The sequence below is a fragment of the Octodon degus genome, unplaced genomic scaffold, assembly GCF_000260255.1.
Source record: "Octodon degus isolate 3935 unplaced genomic scaffold, OctDeg1.0 scaffold00111, whole genome shotgun sequence".
NCBI classification, from domain to species: domain Eukaryota; kingdom Metazoa; phylum Chordata; class Mammalia; order Rodentia; family Octodontidae; genus Octodon; species Octodon degus.
Genome location: NW_004524687.1, coordinates 6,195,380 through 6,221,950, shown reverse-complemented (window position 1 = coordinate 6,221,950; position 26,571 = coordinate 6,195,380). Strand labels below are relative to the sequence as shown.

Genomic DNA, 26,571 nt, shown 5'->3' with positions numbered 1-26,571 from the left:
GCGTGCTGCCTTGTTTCTAAAAGCACAAGAAACTTTTAAAAATGGTGCTTTCTGTTGATTACACAATTATTGTAGATACTTTAATTGACTTTCTAATTTTCTTTACAGGTTCCTCCTGAATTTGATTTCTCAATTCACAAATATTTTCCTATTGTGAAACTTGTTTGAGAGAGACTGAGAACATGACCACAAAGAGGTAGAATCTACTTTCAGATTCCAATCTTACAGGATATATACATCAGTCTCACCACGTAACGTGAAGTAAAATGAATTTCTTGGATGACAACCCATTATAAAGAATACTTTTAGTTTGACAGCCTTACATGACATGACTGAAAACTGCTGTTTTAAAGTGGTTTATTATGTTCCATGGATGAAACTGAATACATTGATGAATGTTATATGGTTTTATTACAGACTTAATCATAAATCATTTTTTATGAATGAGTGAAAATAGTGTTTGTAAAGGCTAATAAATTTCTTGACAAAAAATGCACGACTGGAGATGTAAGACAGTACCACTTGAAACATAATAAGAGCTGAAGGTGTTTGCTTTTTACCATTTTAGTAGTTCAAAATTATCCAGAAGGTTTTCAGATTATGGGATTTATTAAACCTTTATATGAGATTTTTTTGGTGAGATACATTTAAAAGCATATGGGAGGTTCTCTGACTCTAAAAGGAGACTAACTTTTTTTTAAGTCTTTTATTACTTTTGGCACATTTTAAAGAGTGAGTAAAGTCTCTTGGTGACATTGAAAAGGTAGGTAAGGTCTGGCTTTAAATGTAATGTTCTTTTTTGTGTCCTTCATCATCACTTTAATCCATGAAACATTCAAGGAGGGACCTGCTATTATCACTGCTTTAGCCAACCTGACCTTCTGAGTGCTTGGCGCCAGATGGCCTGACCTATCCTTTATTCTCCCTGTCCATTTTCTGGGAGTTTGTGTGGCAGTTGTCTGAGTTTTCTATTTTGTTCTTTGAGGAGTACTATATGAGTGAGGTACATTTGGATTAAGCTGGCTTTTGTAGTATGGCCTGAGATTAGTAAGATTTTTGGTTTTTATGGTAAGGGTTCTGAGCTTTAAATATCTTAACTGTGACTTACCACCATTTGGTTATTTTGATAGAGTCAACCTATGTATGATAAGCAACTATTCTACCATTGAGCTACATCCCTAGCTGCTTGATGTCTTTCTTGAAAGTGTGGTATTCAGACTTTCTGAGAATAACTCTGAAGCAGCTAACCTGACTATACCTGCCACAGTAAAACAAAACAAAACGGTAGGGTACGGATGTTCCTGACCCTGCTTTTCAGCAAATGAAGTAGTCTAGCTTCTTTCTCAAGAATGGTAATACTTGCCTTAACTAGTACCAGCTCTCAGGCAGCCTGAGAGAAATTTCAGAAATTTTAGAGAAAAATGGCCTGTACAACAAAAACTTGTAGAAAGAAGAAGTAAAGCTTACATGAGAAGGGAAATAGCACTGTTTGTAGTTGATGCTTTTTTCTTTTTGCTTTGTTTTGTATTTTAGGGAAGGGTTTAGATTGGACTCATAGTGATCCACCTGTATACAGCCTCCCAAGAGCTAGGATTACAGGTGCACACCACCACACCCAGTCTCAGTTGCCTTCTCAGTGCACCCCGGGGGCAGTGCCAGCAAGGCAGGCCTGGGGATCGAACTCCCAGCCCCTGCGTCTACACAGCTGCTTTAATCCACTGAGCTATTTGGCTGGCCCTTTTCATTGATGTTTTTAAAAGGTGGAAAACAAAAAATAGCAAAGGAATGATAGGAAATTGCCAATGAAAGAAACAGTAAGAGGACAGTACGAAGAACATTGACATTTTGCAAACAACCAAAGAGGCCCTGAGGCGAGTTAGGAAGTCAGGAAATTATTCTTCCATCCCAAGGGCCAAGATGTGAAATATAGAATACATATCCTTTAAAGCAGAAAAAGAAGAAAACCACCAACATGTATCAGTGCAGTTGCTCTGGTTCTTCTTAATACAATGTCTGATTGGATCATCTGCAGATGAATGTTACTGAGCAGTCATTTGGTAATTAATGTCTGTGGTATTTTTTGAAGTGGATCTTCTTAAAGCGTGCTATTGTTAACACATCAACAAATTGATTAGTGTATGATATTGATAAAATCATATTGAACTGTGCAGAGAACATCATGGTCTTGCCCCAGTCCTGCAGGTTTAGGAGGAATTAGCTGTTCAGGACATCCTAGACAAGGAAATAGGATGTGCACAGACCTGGAGGCAAGAAGCCAGGCTAAAGAATCTGGACTATCTTCTGCTGTTACCAAATGCAGGCAACTAATGGGATTAAATCCTACCTGCTTCCTGAGATTGGTTCTGGATAGGGGAAGGCTGGAGGCAGTGATGCCAATGCGAATGTTTGTAGCAATGGTCATGGTGGAGAGGGTAGAGAAATGGATGGAATCAAATGTTTTAGTACAGCTAACAGGAGGTAGTTAATGAATGTGGGAATTGGACAGTTCAGTTTCTTTGGCTTTAGCAAATGTGTCTTTTTTGCTTATTTAAGGCACAAGGATCATGTAGACCCTGAGCTATCTCTGCAACATGCTGGTGAAGATAGCAAGTAGTTTGGTTGGGAGCCAAGAGGTGCAATCTAAGGCGGAGATGAAGAGAGGAGTAAGTGGTCTTAGGCATGGAAATTAAAGCTATGTGGGGGTTGCAGTTGCACAGAGATGATGCCAAAAACCTGACAGGGGTCTTAAGAAATAGGCTGGAGATGGCCCTATTACAAAAAGTGAGCCCAGGAAGGGGGAAACCACTAAAATGACAGAGACAGGCTGACACTGTTGAAGTTACTATGTCATTTTACTGTTTTGCTTTCACATAACAGTTTTCTGGCCAGCACAGTATACTAATGAAAGCACCCTCTCTGAAATATTTATAAGAGGCATTTGCATGCCTTCTTTTCCTGACTGTGCCTCTGGTCACTGGAAAAGCCTGTAGGGGCCTTGGAGGAAAATAAGCAGAATGCACAGCCCCAGGGCCAGTAATAGAATGGCCAAAAATGGGCCCACTGCACTGGGCATGTAGAGGTTGGTACTGACAACATCCGTCTACCAGGAGCAACTGGCATGGCTCCCTTTGCTTTTGGCTTCTCAAACTCGGCCACATTTGCCTTCTCATACCTTGTAAGACTCTTGTGGCCACTTTATTGACATCATTCTAGTTTCAGCTAAAGTGCCACATCTCAGGAAAGGATCCTTCCTCTCTTGGTGAGGGCCATACCTACTAAATGTACCCAGAACCATCTTTTATCTTGTGAACGATAGTATAAACTTGAGAAAAGGGTCTTCATCTTGCTAGGACTTGAACCAGCATGAGGTAACTCAGTAGTACCTATCATTCCAGGGCATGTGGATGTTTTTAAAGCTGTAAAAATATCTTATTGGCAATGAGCAATACGAGGTGGAAACATAATAGCAAAGCTAAAACAAAGTCCTTAGGAGCTTGGGAATCTGACCCTGTGGTAAGAACAGCAATCTAGAGTTTGGCAACATAGAATCTGATAAAAACTGATCAGTTTGATATTTGCAATAGGTATCTAAACTTAATTTAGTACATCAGATTTGAGAGTTAAGTGAACACTAGTTGTAAACAGAACTAGTGTGTTTGTTTACACTGTAGGATTCTAGTCCTCTGCACTGTCTTCCACTTAAAAAGTAAGGTTTTGGTGGATGATGTAAAGTTATTAATGCAGCCATTCTGTGAAGTAGAAGCAGTTCCTGCACTTTTTTAAAGTTCAAACATTGTGGATCACAGAGATAGCTCAGCAGTCTAAGCATCTGCCGAGGCAAGCACAAGGACCTAGATTTGATCTCCTGTACCACATACCGCACTGGCCCTGCACTGGGCGTGGTGGCGTATGCCTGTCTATAATTCCAGCACTAGGGAGGCTGAAACAGGAGGGTCACTACAAGTCCAAGATGCTGTGTAGTGAGACCCTGTACCAAATACATTTTTTTTAAAAAGTTCAAACACTGTGAACATTTTATAGCAAAGTGTGGAGTTTTCATTTAATCACAGACATGTCCTCTGTTGACTTCTGGAATAACTTAAATGAGCCCTTCTCACATAATTAGAGCAAGGAGATTATTCAAAGATTGTTCTTTACAGGAGAAAATGGGGCTATAGACTGTTAACAGGACTAATCTTTCAAGTGATACTCAAATGTTAAGTTGATAAAATAGCAATTTAGAGTAAGTTGTAATGCACCAGTGAGTTTGCTGGTTTGGGAGGTAGGAAGTGTTTGTGTAGCATGTACAAAGCCTTGAGTTGGATCACCCGTACATACATAAGTGAGTGACTTTTATTTCTATGAGAGGCAGACATGGTCCATCACCCTAGAGATCCAACTACTGTCATCTCCATCTTTTGAGGGATAACTCTCCCCAAGGTTCTAGCATACTCTTTAAAGGCTAAGTGGTAACAGCATTACACTGACATTTTTTTTTTCCTCATTACCAGGGGTTGAACTCAGGACCTTTTGCTTGCCAGGCAAGTGCTTATTCTACTGAGCTATCTCCCCGCCCCCCTACATTCTATCTTATCCCAGTAAAGATTTAAAGCAGACCACAATTTTTATCTACAAGGTATGAAGGGGAAACAGCTAAAAACAATGGAAGCTGTTAAAAGTTTTAAAAATTGAACTTACAGTACTTTATTTCTCAGCAATGTTACACACATTAAACATGAGATGAATAGTTCAACTGAGAAAACAAGAAAATTCTTGTCAGCCCTAAGATAGACACAAAGGGAGAGTGAAAAAGAACTTGGGCTGAAATCTACTTAGATATTTCCATACTTTCTTCAGTTGTCTTTTTAGGGTAGACAAGCTATATCTTAAGACTGGATAAAAAAACCCAAACATGTTGGAGATGGTTACATGAAAAAACATACACATAATTCTGCCTTTGTGGACTACATGGCCATTCAGTGCACCCTGTGGGGAGTCCAGCCCTATATCTAGATGCTCCTGAATTTCTGGGCCCCATAATCCCCTCTGGAAAAGAGGGAGCTAACCAAATGATCCCTGAAGCCCCTGCATTACATCCTGTGCTTCCTTCTCCATCCCATAGTACTTCTGAAGGTCATCAGTGTGACTTACAAGCAGTAAGAGCCTGTTTACCATAAGTATTAAGAATCAGGTCAAACCTCATTGTCATTATTACTGGGTTATGACTAAACCATCATTTTCAATCTTAACCTCTGATTTTTTAAAATCGATTTCACAAGTCATTTACCAGAGCTACGTGTGTAAGGATAAAACAGCATTTCTTTTGCCTTTCTAGACATACCCATTTTGTAACATATATCCTTCAGCATCAGCTTCGTCTTTTACTTTGACGACAAAGGGGGCGCAGGCCTATCATTGCTATGACTTGTGTCTGTCTTGCTGTGGGTATGCCGGGCAGGGCCAGCTGTTTCAGCCCCTGTTGCCACAAGTCTAATTTAGTCATAGCTCTCCTTGGTAACGAACTTAAAGGAAGATTTTGCTTTGCTTCAAAGTAAGGCTAGACCACAAACTTCCAAATTATAAATCAGTATTGTTTTATAATGATAAGGCTCATTATATGTCAGTCTTTTTAAAACTCTGACCCAAGCAGCTCTATATTCAGGCTTGTTTAAACTGCTAATGATGTCTATGTTAACAGTGCTTTAGGCTGGGATAGTTCAAATCAGGAGTGCACAGGAGCATTAGCTTGTCACTCAGAGCAGGAGTGACAGACGGGCTGGCACCAGCAGCAGGCACAATGTGTGGACAGGATCCAGCCAGACCAGGGTATCTGTGCAGCCCACCTCTTTTCTGTCAGGTGGGCACCTACAGGCTTTTTATTTTTTTTAAACACAGAAGCTCCACTGCTGCCATATTGGAAGGAGAACTTGATCTCTATTTGTGACCTTGTGAAATACCTATTAGCTGAAAAGGTTTAACAAACTGGCATCCTATTACAGACAAAAAAATACCCCCAAAAAACTCCCAATTTGAGACAGACCCAGTTTTCATAAAGTACGTACTAAACCCATACAATTATCTTTAGATGTGCACTTTACTTAGTACATTTCACAGCTTCGAGTACTCAGTCACTCATGAATGGTTTGTACGGATCTGTTCAGTCCTGACGAAGTACACAGTGCCAGTTTGATTCACAGTGTATGATTCCGCTTTTCACGCTGATCAAATAAATGTATGATGTCTCTCTTCTCAGCATTAAAAACTAGAAAGGGGGGAAAAAAGGTATATAATATTCCAGTATTAAATACTTCAAGAAATCAGCCCAGCAAGTCCCATTTTTTTCTGAGTTTCGGGAAATGCATAAAACAGACTGTATTATCCATAGCAAACTTAGCATTGTATGGTCAACAGCATACCACAAAACAGCTTAGATGCATAAGAATTTGGTAACTTTAAAACCAAGACGAGACCATGACCCTGCTGTGCTGCTGTCTTAGTGCATGCTGGTGGCGTACGTGCTTCCTCTTCACACAGAGGACAAAAAAGATGTCACAAAAGCTGAAAACAAGGTAACTATTGCATGGTAAAAAGTTTAAGGATTTAATTAAATGACTGTCATAATTAAGCTAATGGTGTCTTGTAATAGTTGGAATCGCTGCCTTTTATCTTATTTCCCTGAAGCAAGTAAGGTCTTAATGATGAAGCTATTGATGACATTTCCTCATCTTAAAATTGTATTTTAAAAGAGCTGACAGAGCCTTTGTCTTTACTTTGCCTGTCTCCTCACTTTGTTTAGGGTTCTGCTTATGTCAGACCCTTGGAAGGGCACCTGAGAGGGGATGAAAGATCAAAGCTTCAGGGTAGGCCTGGTGGTACACCCCTGTAACCCCAGCACACAGGAGACTGAGGCCAGAGGATCACCACACGTTCAAGGCCAGCCTGGACTACATGAGACCCTATATCAAAAAGCAAAAAAGATGGAGGCATCACCGCAAAGCCAAGTGTGTAGTAGGCCATTGAGCCACATTACAAGATTGTTAAGATAGCTAAGAGACAGCAGAGACCAAGGAACCTACTCCAAGATGGACAGAAAGTGATTGGTGGAGTCAGCGGTGCAAAAGGAACAGAAAGAGATGTTTAACCTCATGACTATGGTTTGCCTGGAAAAGAACTGCATAGGTAGTTCATGAATACAACGCAACAACCATGTTAAGGCTTTCATTTCCAGAAACTAAGCAACTCTGTGACATCCTAGATAAGTACAAGATGTACTTTCAAGTCAGAAAATCCAACAGGTCACTATAGGAATGACCAAAAGTTGATAGATGAGAGAGAAGTACACACAGCTCAGGGCTAAAGGATGTCCAAGAGGAGCAACAGTGCCTGTACAGTCCCCAACAGGAGATGAGCTAGGCACTGACAACCTGAATAAAGTCAGTGTGGTAGACAGTTATCAAATTTATTTGGACAATTATATTAAGGTGGTAACATTTGAGGAACCTGGATGAAGTGTATATGGAAATTCTTTTCATCATTTCCCCAAAATTATATGGTTTGAAAATGTTAAATTTAACGAAATTAACATAAGTAATGCACTGATCACTGATCATAATAGTAGTGAAAGCCAACAGCTCCTACAGATAATCACTAAACAGCAAAGCCACCTCTGACCTTGGATTTCTGTTAAAGCCTTAATAAGTTAAGACTTCTCCCCTTAGTTTCCAGACAAGGGCCCCATTAAGGTGGGAAGAAATCAGGGAACAGCTACAAAAAGCTGAGCCCCTGAAGGTAACAGCACAGAAGCCTGTGACAAATGGGTAGCAAAAAAGCCTTATGTAGATAAGACCATTCTCAGCCAGTCGAAGATTACAGCTTTGGGATAATCCACAGGACTGGAAACCAAACAAGATGAGCATTCACTGTAAAGAGGCTGTGAGTCTGTGGGACAAGCTGCATCAGAGGCTTCATACAGATCAAGTTCAGAGGACTTAATGGCACAAGGAAACCAGGTATTATGAGGGAGCCTGCAGGAACAATAATTACCTCATGTGGTAAAGCAAATCTGGCATACAGCCTGGAAGGAAAAGTGCCAACTTGGAAGGCTTTATTTTTGAGGAAATACTCTGACTCCATCTCAGAGTTAAAGTAGAAAAATATGGAATAAGTGTAAAGAAAAGAGTAAAATCAGGAGATAATCTTGAGTTTTGAAAAGGATCAAGCTAGACATGGTGGTATCATGTCTTTAATCTTATTACTTGGGAGGCTGAGGCAGGAGGATTATAAGTTTTATGGTCTGACTGGGCTACAATCTCAGTAAAAGGGCTGGGGTGTAGCTCTGGTAGAGAGCTGAAGTTCAGTCTTCAGTAGCCCCGCCCTTAAAAGGAAGCACTGTTCAAAAAGATGCCAGCTGAGCTTTTGCAGCAAGGCTGCACTTCAGGTATTATAGAGGTAGACTGAACAAGAGGTGACCCAGCCATTTTGTTTAAAAAGCCCTAAATGTTACTGAAAGCAAATTCTCCAAGTGATATCTTGGGCCTTTCAGTCTTTACCTAACCCCACAACTTTTGCTCTCAAAAGCTAAACAATACTCTGAAACAACTTTTTACTGCTGTTAACTGACTAGGCAAAATGAAAGCCCCCACTGCCACCACTGACATACCATTTAAGTTTCTGTCACTCCCAGCAAGGGCTGCCTGCTTGTCTGTTTCCGATTCTGCTTCATTTTCATCCATGTTGTAGTCATCATCTCCTGTAAAATCAGAGTGTAAGCTACATTATTTCTCCCCTAATGCTACAGGGACCCTGGTGCTGGGAGTGATCCCATCATCCTGCAGCAATCACTGATTCCACATCGAAGTGAATGCTATACTCAAATATGGCCCTGGAGTACAACTTAGGGGTTCAGTATTGCCTTACCATTCATGAAGTCCTAGATCAATCCTCAGCAGCAACCCCCCACCCCACAGAAAGGACAGAGTACTGTGGGTCCTGTCTGTAATGTTGGCACCTTGTGGTGGGGATGCTGAGCAAAAGGATCACACAGAACCAGGATCTTGTTCAGGAAAGGCACAGGTGACACTGCAAGACTATATCCCTTCTCCCAAAAGGCCCCAACCTAAGCTAGATGTGAGGAAAATACCTCCTTAGAATGGCTCTTTGCTCCAAGAGGGAATAGAGTTGCTACTGTGGGCAAAAGAACAAACCTGTCCTGTGTAAGGATGGGATTATTCAATATTGCTTTCATCCCTAGAGGAAGAGCAACCAGAAAAGGATGCTGGGAGAAAATGCATTCATGAGATCCAGTCCAAGGGTTTAAACATTTCACACACATATAGGAAGGTAAGCAAAAGCTTGTGAGACTAAACAAAAAGACTGGAAAATCTGCTGCAGCCCTGTTTCTCCTCCCCATCTACAGTGGGAAGCCCTGCACTCTGAGAGAGCCAGATCCTGTGGCCCTGGCTCCCTCAGCACAGCCTTAGCTGTCCTCTGGGCATCAGGGGGCTGGTACCAAGAACACAGCACCAGTCCTCCCACGATGAGCAGGTAAGGAACTTTTCCAGAAGAGAAACTGAGGTGAAAATGAGTTTAAACCAAATTGGGGTAACTGCTGCAAATGAACACATCCCCTGAGCTGTTTCCTGCCCACTGCAGAACACATCTGTCGTGTCCTCCTGCGTTCTCTTGGCTTGGGTGGGACAGAAATTTTTAGGTCTCAGATTTCCACTCTTTAATAAGAAAAACCCAAAAAGATGGGATTCACTGTCTGTCTCCCTCAGTTCTCAATTGCACACTGACGTCCACCTATACAGTCATTCCTTCTCCCTTCCCCCCTGCTAGCTCACAGCTACCTACCCTGCACCAGTCCTCCATGAGAAGGTAGCAGACAAGAGGGTGGCCAGGAGGCAGTTTCTGCTCTGCTGGGCACTCTGCTCAGGAACCTGTGCCTGCAGAGTCTCCTTGCCTCTGTTAGTGCTGTTTCTAAAGCCTCAAGGTCTGTAAGTGCACTGCCCTTCCTGCCTGCCTCCAGCTTGATAATGGAAAATCAACATGGGAGATTGGGCAGACCATGAAGTGCCATCTGCTGAAATCTGAGGGAGCATGGCAGGCTGGCACATGGAGAGAGACAAGCACCTACCTTCCCTAGCAGCAGCCTGTTCCTCTGGCCCTTCACGGATAACAAGCTGGTCTCGCTCAGGTTCTTCTGCTGCTTGGTTTTCTGGGCTCACTGACAGGACAGCTGGCACCTGTATGGTGCGGCTAAGTTCTCCAGCTCCCCCAAAGCCTTTGCCACCTTTGGCCATGTTTTCTGCAGCCTTTCCTTGGCCTGGCTCCTGGGGCAACCCACCACTGTTTCTCTGAACTTCTTCACTCACATCCGGGATCTCATTGGTTTCCTCTGCAGAGAATATGGTTAGTTGGGACCTCATTGGCACATTATTTTGATTAAAACAAAGTACCACCACTCAACTTCCAGGGTGTTTCCAGGGGATGGGATGTAGCTGTGTACTGGAAGCAGTTGGGGAGCTTCAGCAGCAGACCACAGACTTTTATGTGGCTGCTCATCTTCATTGAGGAAGATAAGCAGCTTAGGAAAGTAATCTCAACAACCTCCAAATGGAGATGGGTGGAGTGCTGAGTATGTGGATGCCATGTCTGGGATGGGTCACCTTTTTTCCCATTGATAGCTGCTGGGGCTCAGCCAACTCCCCTTAGGCCCCCTTAATCCTGTAATCCCAGTGATGTCTTGGGATCAAGTGAAAGTACCATCCAGACTTCTCCTTGCACAGCTTACAAGGATGGGCTGTCAGAAAGGGAAGACACCTCATGTCTCACTCCTCCTGGTCCTCTCACTAAGCTCACTGCTAGCTCAAGCTGCACACTGCCTTCACAGGGTGTGTGTGGGCAACAGCACATAAGTGCAGCTATGAATGTGACTAGAGCTCTGGAGAGGATGTAAAAGAAACTACCAGGCTCTACTTACCTTTTTTAGCTTGTTCCTTCAAATCCAAAACCACCTCAGAATGGAGCACTGGGATCTGGGACTTCCCCTTGCTGGACACACCTCCCTTTGCTTGTGGCACTGTGGCCTGTGGCAAGCCAGCTTCCTGCAGTCTGGGCTGGGATTCACTGGGAGCCTGGAGTGGAAACAGCACAGGATGTTTGAGGCCTGCACCACCATTCCCAACAAAAGGGAATTAAAAACACGAATAACCAGACAGAAAAATAGAGAAATGGATGTGAACAATGCAGCAAACCAGCTGGAGCAAACAAATGTCTCTAAGAACATATGACACAAGAAAAAATTCCTATTTTTCACAAGTACATAATGGAACAACCCCCAAAGGCAGGGTCATGGCTGGCTATAAAGTAAGCCGCAGTAAATGCTAATGCTGGAAATCATATAGGGTATGGTTTCCTACCACATGGAATGAACTATAAAACAGTAACAGAAACCTGAGAAATTCATACTTCTGCATAACCAAAAGTTCAAACATGGTGGATCGGAAAAATTCACTGAGATAAAACTAAAATACAACACACTAACACCTTGGGAGAATAGAGTGATGCATGCCTATAATCTCAGCACTGCAGTGGCTGAGGCAAGATCACTTAGTTCATAATCAGCCTGAACTACACAGCAATACCCTATCAAAAAAAAAAAAAAAAACAACCACAGGAGGCAGCGACAGTGGATATGTAAACATCAGCACCTTCACATTGAGAAAGAAGGCTCTTCTAGGTTTCAGCCTCATTACTGCGCAGGACAGTGAAGGTGAAACTTTGAGACTTGCAGTACCAGACTAACTCAAAACACTTATTTACTGCAAAGCACCAATACTGAAATTAAACCTGAATACTGAGGTTTTAGTTTAGAAAGAAACACCTCTACATTAAAACGTTTTGTCTAAAGAACAATAACATGCATGCCATAGGTTTGCCACCACTGATGTAGGGGTGAAGAAGTAAGCTCTTGGTCCTAACAAACAAGAAAGAAGCCAGAAACAATCAACTCCCTTTAGATCCCTAAGAGAGGTGAGGACTCAGAGCAAGCCCTGCATGTAAGGAGATGGCAGACTACAGAAATCGCAGACTGAAGGTTAACAACTTCAGGGTATTCAGTCTTAGGGGAGCCTCAGCATTTGTTTTACCTCTAGGAGCTCACTAAGTCTCACAGTAAATACTGAAGAAAAATGCCCTCAAGCTTTTAGTAGTAGAAATGGGAAGGGAAACCATTTGAAATAGGCCAGAGCACTCTGTTCCCCTGAAGGAAGTCAGCCCTCCACTACCTGAGTATTGTCAGAGGCTAGCTACCTGGGAAAAGGAAACATCTGTGTCTCATTTTAACACTCATGCCACTTGGGGGACTGGGAACTGAGAAGCAAGCATGAAGCCTACAGCCCTGGGACACAGGCTCCCCAAAGATAGATATGTCCCCTCCATCACACCTTACCAATATATTACTAGAAACCTATAACAGTTCCTCTTACCCAGTTGAGTATTTCACTGTTGTGTCACTGTTGAGAAGAAATCAAAACACATTTTACAAGACCAAGAACTTAATGGACATAATGGTGCATACCTATAATTCTAGCACTTGAAGGGCTGAGGCAGGAGAACTGGCATGAATTTGAGGTATCCATGGGCTACATAGTTCAAGGCCAGCCTGAACTACATAGCAAGACCCTGTCTCAGCCCCCCACCTCCCTACCACCACTGATGCACCCCACACTCCATAAAAAAAAAAAAAAAAGACCAACAACTCAATTTTGAAAGAGAAAATCAGAACTAGCCATGGCAGGGATGTCAGAATAACCAAGCCAGGAATTTAAAAAAACTTTAACATGCTACATGCTCTAATGGATAACAAATATGCGAGCAGACAAATGGAAATTCTCAAGAAAACCACAAAGAAATGCTAGATGTGGAAAACAATGCATTAGAAGTGAATATCTCCAATGGACTTAGTAGTAGACTGGACACAACCAAGGAAAGAATTTCTGAGCTTTAGCTTATTTAAATGGAAACCTCCAAAACTGACAAAGAATAAAGACTGAAAACAAAACAGATAATCCAAGGAATGTGGGACAACTGCAGAAGATATATAGTATATATTATGGGAATACCAAAAGGAGAAATAGCAGCAAAGAAGAAATATCTGCAAAAATAATGACAAGGAACTTCCTCAAATTACTGTCAGATCATCAAATCATGGGTCCAGGAACTCAAAGGTCAAATGCCAAGCACGATAAATAAAGCAGACCCTACACATTGGCATATCATTTTCAGAGTACACACTATCATTAACAAAATTCTCCAAGAAACCAGAGAAAATGTTTCCCAAATTGAGACTTGGTACCAGAAGTCTTGTTAAGAAATGTTAAGTTCAGGGCCAGCCAGATAAGTTCAGTGGATTAAAGCACCTGCTTAGGCAGAGCGCAGCAGCTGGGGTTCGATCCCCAGCGTGCTGTGCCTGCCCCCTACTCCCAGGGTGCACTGAGATGGCAAGTCGTGGCACGTACCTGTAATCTCAGCACTTCAGAGGCTGAAAACAGGAGAATCACTACAAGTCCGATCTATGTAATAAGACCCTGTAAGCCCTCTAGACCTTGTACTAAATACAAAAAAAAAAAATGTTCTTGGGAATGAAGGAAAATAACGTAGGGCAAGTACCCAAATGTTTATAAAGGAGGAAGAAAAGGAGTAACAATATAACAAAAACTTCCTTGTTCTTAATTTGATATAATAGATAAATGAGCTATGTATGATGATGTATTCCTGTGATCCCAGCACCTGGGAGGCTGAGGCAAAAGGAGCTCAAGTTCTAGCACAAAGCAATGTAGTGACATAGTGAGTTTCAAAATAAAAAAATGGGCAGGGGTATAGCTCAGTGTGAAGCCCTGGTTTTAATACGTTATTGTGTGTTTCTAAATGTCCCCCTAAAGCCTCATATGCTCATAGATGGAGCTTTTCAGAGGTGACTAGATTAGGGTGTGTGATGCTTGTCAATTGTTACTTGCTAGTTCTGCTGCCTTTTGCTTGTAAGAAATTGTTTCTTATGATGTCACCCTGCCTTGGAGCCAGCTGATCATGAAATGAAACCTCTATAATCTGTAAGCTGAAATATGTCATCTTCTTTTTCTTTTTCTGGTACTGGGATCAAACTCATGACCTTGCACTTGCCAGGCAGGTGCTTACACTGCTGACCTATATCCCTGGCGCAATCTTTCTTACTGTGTGCCAGGTATTTTAATACTGTGTGCCAGGTATTTTGTCTCAGTAAGGAGAAAAGTAACATCATCTGATACAGAGAAGTGGGGTCATTTCTGTACCTGACAATGTATGTGGTTTAGGAGCTTTTGAGAAGTGTTACAAAAGGTTCAGAGATGCAGTTGGGCAAGCATTCCTGGAATGTCTTAAGCTGTACTTAATAGGAAATTCTAATCATACCTAAAAGACCAGAATGCTGACTGAAATGCTTCCACTAAAGACCAAGCTCAGTTGGTTTCTGTTATGACCGCACAGGCACTGGACTCCAGATCATGCATGTTATGTTTTTGGAGAAAGTTTGTCTGCATTTTGCTCATGTCCAAAGAATTTGCCTGGGATTGATGTTAAGGGCAGTGTACTAATCTTGCAGAAGAAATTTCAAGACAGTCATATTGAGACAGTGGCATGGTACTGTTTGGGACATTTAGACAGATTTATGTTGAAAATCAAGAGCAAGGAACCTAGCAGAATGATTTAAAACATTTTGAGTTTGGCCAGGAAGGAAGCTCCAGTAAAGTTGTGGACTGCGAATATAAAGCAGAGATTTGGATGCTGAGAAGGAACAGGACAATGGAAAAGATAGCCTAAGGCTATCACAAGAACCAGCAGGACCCCAGCCTTGTAAAAGTCAATGACCTTGCTTTCAGACAAAAGCCCCAGAGCACCATGTTCCAGAATGGCAGCAACCTAGTGAAGTTTTTACTTGGGATGTGGTCCATAAGCACTCAACCCATACAGAGAAGAGAGAAAGAAGCCTGGCTACTGCTCCAGCTCACAGCAGACATTGGCATCATCACATGGTGCTGGTTTTAGGTACATGAAGAATATGAGGGTTGTGGGGTCAAGAAGGCTTCCACCCAGATTTCAGAAGAAGGCCTGGGAAGCCATGCAGTTATGTTCCTGTAAGTGCTGTATGAAGTTATAAGTGTAAAGTCAAAGGTGTAGGAGACCCTAGAAGTCTGGAGAAGCTAGGAATATGGATCAACTGAGGAAAACTGCAATGAGGAAGCACAGCCTGCCCCAGTAAGAAGCCATAGAAGCTACAACCACCCACAGTGCCCAGTGTCATAGGGGTAGAGCCACACAAGCCCTCTAGAGTTCATATTTTGCCACAGATTTCTGGGGATCCTGGACATGAAACCACAGAACTTAGTGTTTGTCCTGTTGGATTTTGGTTTTCCTTGTATCCCTCTATTTTTAGTTTTGAAATGATAATGTTTACCTTGTCCATTGTATGTTAGAAATATTTAACTTTTCATTTGTACAGGGGCTCATAGCTAAGAGTTTGCTTTAAATCTCAGAGAAGATTTTGCACTCATACTTTTCAGCAATGCTGAAACTGTTAGAATTTTGGCGACTTTGGCCTAGATTTTTTTTTTTTTTTCTTAAAGGGATGAGTCTTTAAGGGGCCAGAGATGGAATGTTATGACTTGTGTCTAGATGTCCCCTGAAGCCTCATGTGATCACAAGTGGGGCTTCTCAGAGGTGGGTGGCTGGATCTACAATGTGTGCTTCTGGGATCAAGGATGATGCTGGGATGGATTCATGGTGCAAAGCTAGAATTAAGGTTGCCTTTCCCTCAGTGTGAGTGCTACTTGCCCCAGGCAAGGGGAGCCTGGATGGAACATAATGGACAGAAAGAAGGTGGCTGCTAGTCACTTACTGCTTTGCTTCTTTACTACTATTCTGCCTTCTGCCTACCATGAAATGTTTCTCCTATATGAAGCCAGCCAACTATGAACAGAAACCTCTATGAACTATGAGCTAAATAAACCCTTTGTCCTTTAACTTTGGGTGTTGGGTATTTTGTCTCAGCAACTAGAAAAGTAACTAAGACAAATCTCCAGTGCCCCCTTCAGATAATGTCAAATGATAGATGCACATCGTTGTTTATATGTGCTTATCGATATAAAATTTATATATCTGTAAGTGAAATGAATGACAGCAATAATGCCTCATATGAGGTAGGAGAAAGGGTTATTCCACTATTAGAAAGCCTTATGTAATCTGTGAGGTAGTAGAGTGCTATCTGAAAGTAGGCATGAACAGCTATAATATTGTAAACTCTAGGGCAATGATATAAAAAGTAAAAGAATATATAACTGCTAAAGACAATGAAATTACTTATTTATTTCTATTTTTATTTTTTTGGCAGAACCAAGAATTGAACTTAGGCCCTTGCGCTTGCCAGGCAAGCACTTATTCTACTGAGCCGTCTCCCCGGCCCTAAGACAATGAAATTACATACAATGCTCAGCTAAACCTTACAAAATGGAATAATGTGTGAAAGACAAAAACAATTATAGGGCAACAAATAATTTTAAAATATGGTAGATATTAATATATCACTAGTCACTATGAACAGTGACCATATTATCCATGTTGTAAATATACCAATTAAAAGAGATTATTATAATGTACAAAAAACAAGACCTAATTACATATTGACAACAAGAAGCCCACCTGAAGGACATTTATAGATTAAAAGTAAAAAGATATTTCAGGTGAACATTTATGTAAAAAAGGGCCAGCCAGATAGCTCAGTGGACTAAAGTGCCTGCTTAGGTAGAGCACAGTGGCTGAGATTGAATCCCTGGGCATGCCATGCCTGCCCCATACCTGGGGCATGCTGAGACAGTGACAGCAACTGAAACTGGGTGTGGTGGCGCACCTGTAATCCCAGCACTTTGGGAGGCTGATAACAGGAGAATCACTAGGAGTCCAATCTATGTAGTGAGACCCTGTAGACCCTGAAGACCCTGTACTTTTTTTTTTTTTTTTTTTTTTGCAGAACTGGGGATTGAACTCAGGTCCTTGTGCTTGCCAGGGAAGCGCTTATTCCACTGAACAATCTCCACGCCCCCCCGCCAAATACATTTTAAAACATCATTTAAAGAAAGAAGTTGCCATATTAATTTCAACAGACTAGACTTTAGAGCAAGAAAAACTACCAAGGATAAAGGGGAACACTATATAATGATAAAAGGATGAGTACTCCCTAACAAGTAGCAATGTGTGTGCACCTAGCAACAGATTATCAAACTACAGGCGGTAAAAACTGGTAAAACTACCAGCACAAACAAGCATGGATCTGTTGTCGTTAGTGGAGACTTCAACACCCTTCTCTCAGAACTAGAAAGATCTAGCAGGTAAAAAATCAGTAAGGATATGGTTGAACTCACAACAATCAATTGGATATGAGCATCGACAGATAACTTCATCCAAAAACAGCAGAACACACATTCTTCTCAAGCACACAGAAAACATTCAGTAAGACAGATCACTTTCTGGGCCATAAAACACCTTATCAAATTTAAAAGAAGAGAAATCAATACCTATTCTTCCATCATTATACAGTGAAACTAAAAACTGATATTAGAAAGAGCTGGAAAATTCCAAAATAGTGGAGATTAAACACACTTCTAAATGGCACATAGTAAAAATATATAGAACTCTCAAGAGAAATTTAAATATAGTTTGGACTAAGTAAAAACAAAATTTATAAAAATGTTTAAGGTGCAGTGAGAACAGTGATTAGAAAGAAATTTTATTAAAGGAAGAAAGATGTAAATTCAAATCTTAGGAAACTGGGAAAAAGCCTAGGAAATTAAATATAAAGCCAGTAGAAGAAATAAGGATCTGAGCATAAATCAGTGAAACTGATAAAATGAAATCAAGAGAAAAGTCAATAAAACTGAAAGTTTGTTCTTTCAGAAGATAAATCTCTAGTATCATAAATGAAAGGTGACATTACTGCAGACCACAGGGCTCTTTACAAAGTGTAAAGGAATACCACAAACAGCTCTGGGCCCACAAATTTCATCATTTTGAGTGAAACACACCAAGTTTTTTGTTTTGTTTTGTTTTGTTTTTGGTATAGGGATTGAACTTGGGACCTTGTGTTGCCAGGCAGGTGCTTATGCCAGTAGGCTATAGTCCCCGGCCATCATACCAAGTCTTTGAAAGACATGTTGCTCTAAAATTCACACCAAGAAATACACACTCTGAATAGTCTGTATCTATCAAAGGAATCAGTCAATAATTAATAACCTTACAAAGCAGAGGGCACAGGACCCATATGAGTTCACTGCTGAGTCCTAGAAAACATAAGAAGTTACATCAATTTTCTTTCAGAAGACAGAACATTCCCTAACATATTATATGAAGCCAGTGTGATTCTAATCCCAAAACTAAAGACATTATAAGAAAAACTACAGACCTATAGTGCTCACATAGATACAAAAACTGCCCATATACATTTGTAGATTAAATCCACAATGTATAAAAAGACATATATAGTAGCCAAGTATATTTTGTCTTAAGTGTGCTGGGTCCCTAGACAATTTAGACACTGAAGATAAATAATAATAAAATGAAAATAAATGTCTGGGGATGTAGCTTAGTACTTAAGACCTGAGCTCAATCTCCACTATTAAAAAAAAAAAAAAGTAAGTTAAAATAGGGGGAAAAAATTCTAGATGATCTTATGCATGGCAATGATGTTTCAGCTACAACAAAAAGACACAATCTGTAAAAGAAAAGAAAACATAGATTTCATTAAAGTTAAAAATATCCATTCTGTGAAAGACAGTATCAATAGAATGAGATGACAAGCTACAGACTGTCATCTGAAAAAATATTTACAAGAGACACTTCTCATAAAACATTGTTACCAAAATATCTAAAGAACTCAAACTCAACAATAAGACTGACCACTGAGTTTAAAAATGGACCAAAGACTTTAAGAAACACTTTACCAAAGACAATGTTACGAAAACATGCTCCATCGTGTGTCAGGGAAGCACAGATTTTAAAAATAATAGGACAGCACAACACACCAAATTACAGTGGCCAAAATCTAGACCACCACTAACATCAAATGCTGTGGACAAAAAGGAACTCTCATTCCTTGCTGGTGTGAACACACAATGGCATGCTACTCTGGAAGGCAGTTTAAGCAGTTTCATATAAAATGAAACAAATTTTTTCCATATGATTTTGCATGGGCACTAAGCATTTACTCAAAGGACCTGAAAATTTACATTCACACACACATAAAAAAAATGCAGATAAATATTTAGGGCAGTTTTATTCACAATTAACAAAACTTGGTGGGGTTGGAGATACAGCCTGTAGCACAGCACCTGCCTGGCAAGCACAAGGCCCTGAGTTCAATTTCTGATACAAAAAAAAAAAAACCCAACAACTTGAAAGTAACCACAGTGTCCTTCAGTAGGTGACAGGATAAACCCAACTGTGGTACATAAAGACAATTTATAGATAGCAGTTCAGAGCTAGAAGAAACACAGAAATAAATGTGAACTAAGTGGAAGAAGCAATCTGAAAAGTCTACTAATGGTATGATTGCATTTCTAAGATATTTTGGATCAGATAAAACTTTGGAGATAGTAAAATGGCCAGTATTTGTTAGGGCTCATGAAGGAGATAGCAATGAATAGGTAGAGTAGAAAGGAGTGTTTTAAGGCAATGAAAATATTGTGTGATAGTATAACGATGGATACACGCCCTTATTATTTGTCCAAACTATGGGAACTGGGTAGTTATACATATTGACCATGAAGGGAAATGCTGGCCATGGGAAGGTACGTGTATGTAGAGGTGCTGCAGGGGCACATGAAAAATCTTTGTACCCTCCTGTCAATTTTCCTGTGAATCCAAAACAGCTCTAGAAAAATTAATGTCTTTACCAAAAAGGGAGAGAAGATAGATCTCAAATAAATAACTGAAGGGCTGGGGAGATAGCTCAGCGGCTTAAGTGCTTAAGTGCCTACCTAGCAAGCACAAGGTCCTGAGTTCAATCCCCAGTACCGCAAAATAAATAATAAATAAATCACTGAATCACTTCCAACTTGATATATTAAAAAACAAAGAAGAACAAACCAAACCTAATAAAAGAAGGAAATAAAGATTAGAGCAGAAACTAATGAAATCGAGAATAGGAAAATACAGAAAGTCAATGAAACAAAAAGTTCTTTGACAAAATTGAGAAACCCATAGCTAGGTTAATAAAGAAAAGGGAAGGTTTAAATTACTAAAATTAAAAATGAAAACATCACTAATACATACAAAGGTATTATAAGGGAATACTGTGAGCAACTGTATGCCATAAGTCTGATAACTTAAATGAAATGGAAAATTCCTGGAAAGACACAAACTATCACAACTAACTCAAAAATAAACAGAAGACTCTCAATAGAACTATTAACAAGAAAAGAGATTGAATTAGTAATTTAAAAATGTTACACAAAGAAAAAGCTTAGGTAAAGATAGCTTCCCTAGTGAATTCTACCAAACATTTAAAGAATTGCAAAACTTGGCAAAGCTTTCTAAAAAATCAGAACAGGAAGAAATACTCCCTAATTCATTCTAGGAACCCACTATTATCACAATATTAAAATCAAACAAAAGTGCTACCAGAAAATCAAATGATAGAACAAAATCTATCAGAGACACCCACATCCTCAACAAAATGTACATCAAATCCAGTGAAATATAAGGGATTATATACCTCGACTATACAGGACTTATCCTGGGATGGATTGACACTAAAAAAAAAAAAAAAAATCAAGGTTGGCCAGATAGTTCAGCAGACTAAGCACCTGCTCTGGCAAGCACAGGGACCAGGGATTGAACCCTGGTCCCACATGCTGTGTCAGCTCCACCCCTAGGGTGTGCTAAGTCAGCGACCAAGTCTGGGCATAGTGGTGCACACCTGTAATCCCAGCACTGGGGAGGCTGAAAACAGGAGGATCACTACAAATCTGAGCTGTGTAGTGAGACCCTGTAACAAATACATAAAATAGAAGAAAAAAAAAAAAAAGGAAAGCAAGATATACTTAAAAAAATCAATCGATGATGTAGCTTCAACACAGAAAGAGCAAAAAAATAGATCTTTTTAATTGCTGCAATAGAAGAAGCTGACAAATCCAACCACTCTTCTCTGGTCAACATTTAAAAAAATAAGACTAGGACAATGTCTTCAATTTGATATAGTGAAAGATATAGCTAGCATCAAGCAATCATGATAGACTCATGATAGATCCTTATGATCAGGAGCAAAATAAGGATGTCTGCACTGTGTACAAATACTTACCATTATGTTAGAGGTTCTAGCCAAAAGAATCAGTCAGTAAAAAGAAATAAAAGCATACAGACTGGAAAAGGAACAAAACTATCACTGTACATGATGTAATCTTATATATAGAAAGACCTAAAAAATGACTGAAAAACAAAAATAAGAGAGTAAAGTTAGCAAGGTTACAAAACGGAAGATCAATATAAACAGAATTACATTTTAAATATTAGCAGTAAACAATGCAAAAATTAAAGAGACTTCCATAAATAACAGCATAAAATATAAATTAATTTTTAAAAAAGAAATGACTTTTTTTTTTTTTTTTTGCAGAACCGGGGATTGAACTCAAGCCCTTGCACTTGCCAGGGAAGCGCTTATTCCACTAAGTCATATCCCCTGATCCCTGATCCCTTGCAAGACTTTTTAGAAATATAAAAAACTACTGAAAGAGGTTTTTGTTAAAGATCAAATAAAAGGATAGATATTTTACATTTACAGATTATTAAGACTGAATGTTGTTAAAATGATACTAGAGTATTCCTCAAATTGATCTACACTTCTGATCTAATCCCTAGCAACATCCTACCTGACTTTATTGGTGAAACTGACAAGCCAATCTTAAATTCATACAAAAAGTTAAGCAATGCAGAATAGCCCAATCTCGGAAATGAACAACAAAATCGGAGGACTCACATTTCGTGAATTCAAAGTTCACTACAATGCTATTATAATCAAGTCTGTTAGTACTGACATAATAAACTGACATAATAAACAGAAGCCCTCATAGTTGCAATCAACTGGTTTACTTTTTTTTTTTAATATAGTCAGCATAGGGTCTATAGGGTGTCACTACACAGATCGGACTCATAGTGATCCTCCTGTTTTCAGCCTCCCAATGCTGGGATTACAGGTGTACACCACCACACCCAGTCTCAATCACCATCTCAGTGTGCCCCAGGGGTGGGGCTGGTATGGCACACCAGAAATCAAACCCTGGTCCCTGAGCCTGCCTAAGCAGGCACTTTAGTCCACCTATCTGGCTGGCCCCAAACTGATTAAGTTATAATAAACTTATTTTTGACAAAGGTGCAAGGATAATTCAGTGAGGAAGAGGACAATCGTGGTATTGTTTTTTTTTTTTTTTTTTCAACAAATGGTACTAAGACAAGTTGATATGTACACAGAAAACACTAACACTGGAGCCTTACCTCACACCATGTACAAAATTATATTAACTCAAAATGGGTCAAACATACACCACCAAGAAATTATAAAAGCAACCTATATAATTAGAAAAATGGGGCTGGGGATGTGGCTCAGTGGTACAGCTCTTGCCCTACCTAACTGGAAAACGTAATACTTTGCAAATCATATATCCAATATCATGTATCTTTCTATATGTGGAATATATTACAAACTTAAAACTTAATAATAAAAATAATTTAAAAATGAACAAAATATTTGAACATATTCTCCAAAGATACACAAATGGCCACTAAAGCATTAAGATTCTAAATATTACTGGTTATTAGAGAATGGAAATCTAAACTAAAATGATGTATTACTACATGTGTACTAGAAGGGATATGCTAAAAAAGACAGGAACAACAGTTCACAAGGATGTAATGTGTAAAGAAAAGGAACACTCAGAAACAGATGGTGCGAATGAAAAACAGCATGGCCACTGTGGAAAAGGGTCTGGCTGTCTCTCAGTAAATTAAATATAGACTATCACATGACCCAGGAATTCCACTCCTGGGTATCAAGAAAATGAAAATATTTCCACACAAAAAGCTTATTCATGATAGTCAAAATGCAGAAACCCAAAAGTCCACCAACTGTCAGTAAATAAAATATGAAGCATCCACAATGGAAAATTATTCATCTATAAAAAATGAAACTGATGAAATAGTCTACCGTATGAATGAATCCTAAATGTATTATACTAAAGAAATGAAGCCACACACAAAAGGCTATGCATGCATTGTACGATTCCACTGATGGGAAATCTACAGATAGCCAAATGTACACTGACAGAAAGGATGCTGGTAATTCTCTGGCTGTGAGGAGTAAAAGAAGAGTTTCTTTGCAGCAAAACATTCTAAACTTGGTCATGCCAATGCCTGCACAACGTAAGTATACCGAACACCACTGAATTATAAGTTTTGTATGAGCTAAGCATATAAATATGAATTATGCCTCAATAAAGTTGCTGTAGTAGTAAATATCAACCATCTCTAGGAAGGCCCTGTGCCATGGTGGCCCTGGCTGGGGTGGCACGGGAGGGAGGTGACAGCATAGGAGGTGCTGTTGGAGAGACCCAGGTGCACCCCGGATCAGGCATGCTCACCATGGTACTTAACATTTCCACTGGCCTCAGCACCTTCAAAGTCATAAATAGCAGCCTCTGCCTCCTATCCTGTTCATAGCCATGTGCGTTCAAGGAAGTAACTCCCAGACAGCCCTGAGTCTGGGACCTGGGCCCAGGGTGAGCCTTTGGCATGCTGGGGCCAGACTTTGCTGTGCTGCATCTCAGAGAACAAACCCAGAGTGGAGAGCAGTGATACAGCAAATCAGACTGGAAAGGAGAAGCCTGGCGAGAGGATAACCATGCCTTCTGGACCGTCCAGGCAGAAAACCCCGTTACCTGCTGACGTTGGTCATTTCTTTCACTCTTTCTGGAAGCTGCAGTTTCATGTCCCTTTCTAGTGACCTCTTCTATTCGCTCTTCACACTGCTCCTTCACCTCTTTCATCTGACTGATGCATTGGTTCCTTTGGTGAAAAAAAGCCAAAGAAGGGACAAAGATTTACAGATGTGACTATGTGCCATGTTGCTCGTGTGTCAGACTCTGAAATCCACTTCAGTGATAGGCAGACTGCTCTCTCCTGCTTCAGGAACTCTCCCTGCAGAACTAGCTTAGGGCAGGACAATGTGCCTGGTCTCAGCTACTAATGACAAAAACAAAAAACTGCTAGATGAAACCCACTAAAAATTTGTCACATTTCTCTAAAAAAGATGAACTTTACTGATTACAATTTTTAAAATACAATCTATAGAATAAAAAAAAAAATAGATTCAATCTTTGTCTCTGACTACCAGCAGTTCTGTAAGCACGGGCTTTCCTGAGTGCAGGAGTGACTGGTCATTTGCAGAGCCTGAGCTTCAGCACTGACTCACAGGTCAGGGTGGCTGTAAGTGGATGGCTTCAGGATGGACTGGTTGCCAGGGAAACCAACCACAGAAATGGAGGGGTGGGACATTAGCTCCACTCTGTCCAGGAAAGGGGACTGCATCTAATCTCATGGCCAATGATTATCAGTCCCACTAGGTCATCGCACCAGACAGCTGCCAGAGCCCCAGTGTGGTCAGTCTCCAGGCTGGGGAGATACTGGTGCACTAGAAAGGCAGCAGCCTGACTCTGCAGCCAGAGCCCTGCCCACCTACCATAACACACACCTGCCCTTACAGCTCCTGCCATGTGGCTGCTTCAAGCTGCATGCTGTATAATAAAACCATAACCAAAAGTCAGCTCTCCTGGGTTCTATGAGTCATTCTGATCAATTTTTAAACCTAAGGGGAGTGGCAGGCAACCTTGAATTTGCAGGCATCTAAGTAGAAGTGGGGTGGTGAGGGGGCAACCAAGATTTATGGTTGGTGTGTGAAGTGGGGACACTGTTGTAGACTTGAGATCTTAACCTATAGGATCTAACTCTGGGTAGCATCAAAACTGAACTGGATTGGAGGACACCCAGTTATCAAAGAACTGGTTTTTGTTAGGTACTTGGAGGCTACAGCCTTCTCATTGGAATTTATGAATATTTCAGCAAGTATCAGAGCTGTACAATAGTTGAAAGAATCATCCACTTGCTTTGCCAACAAGAGTGCCAACAGACAGGTGAGCTGACTGCCTGCTATGGGCCACGCTGCTAATGCGGGAGCTGGGAGCCAGACTCCATCACAGCCTCTGCTGAGTAGGCAGCTCTACCGAGCCACGTGTGTCCTATGCTCGGCCTGACCTACCACATGCATTGCAAAGCACCACTGGATCACAGCACTGCACACACAGAAGGCGGTCAGTACTGCAGAAAGAATAAAACACGAGTTCTGACCTCAAAAAGCTTGACTGAGTGAAAAACAGGAATAAACTTGTGAAAAAATATGTAGTGTAACTCGGGTGGTAGACTGGCACACAGGAGCTTAGACACAGCAAAGAGAGAGAGAGAGCTGTGCCCTGAGGAACCAAAGGAGCAGCTCAACTGCTACCCTGTAACCCCACCAAAGGATTTCACCTGCTTCAAGCCTGCTAAAGGACGCACAGAGGGCCTCAAACTTTGGGCTGAGCAATTGAGGTTCATTCTCCAAGGACAACACCTGGTGCAAGCTCAAATTCTGAGACAGCCTGTACAGGCTGTGACAGCCTTACTTCCTAAGGTGCAGGCCAGAGCCCAGGGTTAACAGGAGCTAACTCATAGAGAACTGGAGGACTTGGCCCTGGTGACTTTTCTAAATGATGCAGCTGTTGGCTGAGAGTACAGCCACAGTCCTGAGTGCAAAGCAGGAAGCTGGCAAGCTGGGCAGTCCTCTCATCCAGAGCAAGGGCCACTGCTCAGGACTGTGCTGCATTCCAGCACCACATGTATAAGCTGCTCCTTGCACTGTGCAGATACGACTGCAGTGGGTTATCCCAAGTGTTCGAGGAGGAAGGCTGGGGGCTGCGTTTGGACAGGGTTGGGCTTAGTGATGTCCGCACCTATGCAGGAGGGGGAAGAGGGCATGCTGACTAATGGTCCTGAGAAAGCACTAGCTTATGCATCAGGCCTTTCGTCAGCTTTCATGTTCTCCTCACTGTGTGATGAAAGGGGTCCAAGCACACCAGGGACTTAGTGCAGGGCTTGCAGGTAGTTCCTGGGGCTACAAATCCTGACAACTCGATGCACACATCTCTATAAATATAAACACTACCAAGGTGCCCATACTTCCCCTCAGATTCTCAAAAAAGGGTCTCAAAAAGAGCTGTCAGTCTAAGCTAGCAGGTGTGCCCATGTGCACACTCGACCTGGGTGAGTGCTATGGGCACACACGCCCTTCCCCAACACTGTGCCCTTTGGCCCTCCAGCTAGCTCAGTCCTTGTATGGACTCTGGGTTCACGTCTTCAGTGCGCTTACAGTTATGGACCACGTGACAAAGTACCAGGCACTGACAG

At 41.0% G+C, this 26,571-nt stretch overlaps 2 protein-coding genes across 8 annotated transcripts in view; one reads left to right on the top strand and one right to left on the bottom strand.

Moving 5' to 3' along the window:
• The window catches only part of Naa35 (N(alpha)-acetyltransferase 35, NatC auxiliary subunit), a 96,666-nt gene extending 95,394 nt beyond the window's left edge, over positions 1–1,272 (top strand). The window contains exon 21 of the mRNA XM_023699172.1: positions 109–1,272. Coding sequence (XP_023554940.1) covers positions 109–168 — 60 coding nt within the window. The 3' untranslated portion in view covers positions 169–1,272. The remainder of the gene's footprint in view (positions 1–108) is intronic.
• A 3,400-nt stretch (positions 1,273–4,672) lies between these two features.
• The window catches only part of Golm1 (golgi membrane protein 1), a 58,659-nt gene continuing 36,760 nt past the window's right edge, over positions 4,673–26,571 (bottom strand). For 6 of the 7 annotated variants that reach the window (XM_023699131.1, XM_023699130.1, XM_023699127.1 and 3 more), the window contains exons 6-10: positions 24,012–24,138; positions 10,982–11,135; positions 10,136–10,396; positions 8,660–8,749; positions 4,673–6,262 (exon numbers count right to left, since the gene is read on the bottom strand). In XM_023699131.1, the coding sequence (XP_023554899.1) occupies positions 6,192–6,262; positions 8,660–8,749; positions 10,136–10,396; positions 10,982–11,135; positions 24,012–24,138 (703 nt within the window). In that variant the 3' untranslated portion in view covers positions 4,673–6,191. The remainder of the gene's footprint in view (positions 6,263–8,659; positions 8,750–10,135; positions 10,397–10,981; positions 11,136–24,011; positions 24,139–26,571) is intronic. The other variant, XM_023699133.1, reaches the window with a different exon arrangement.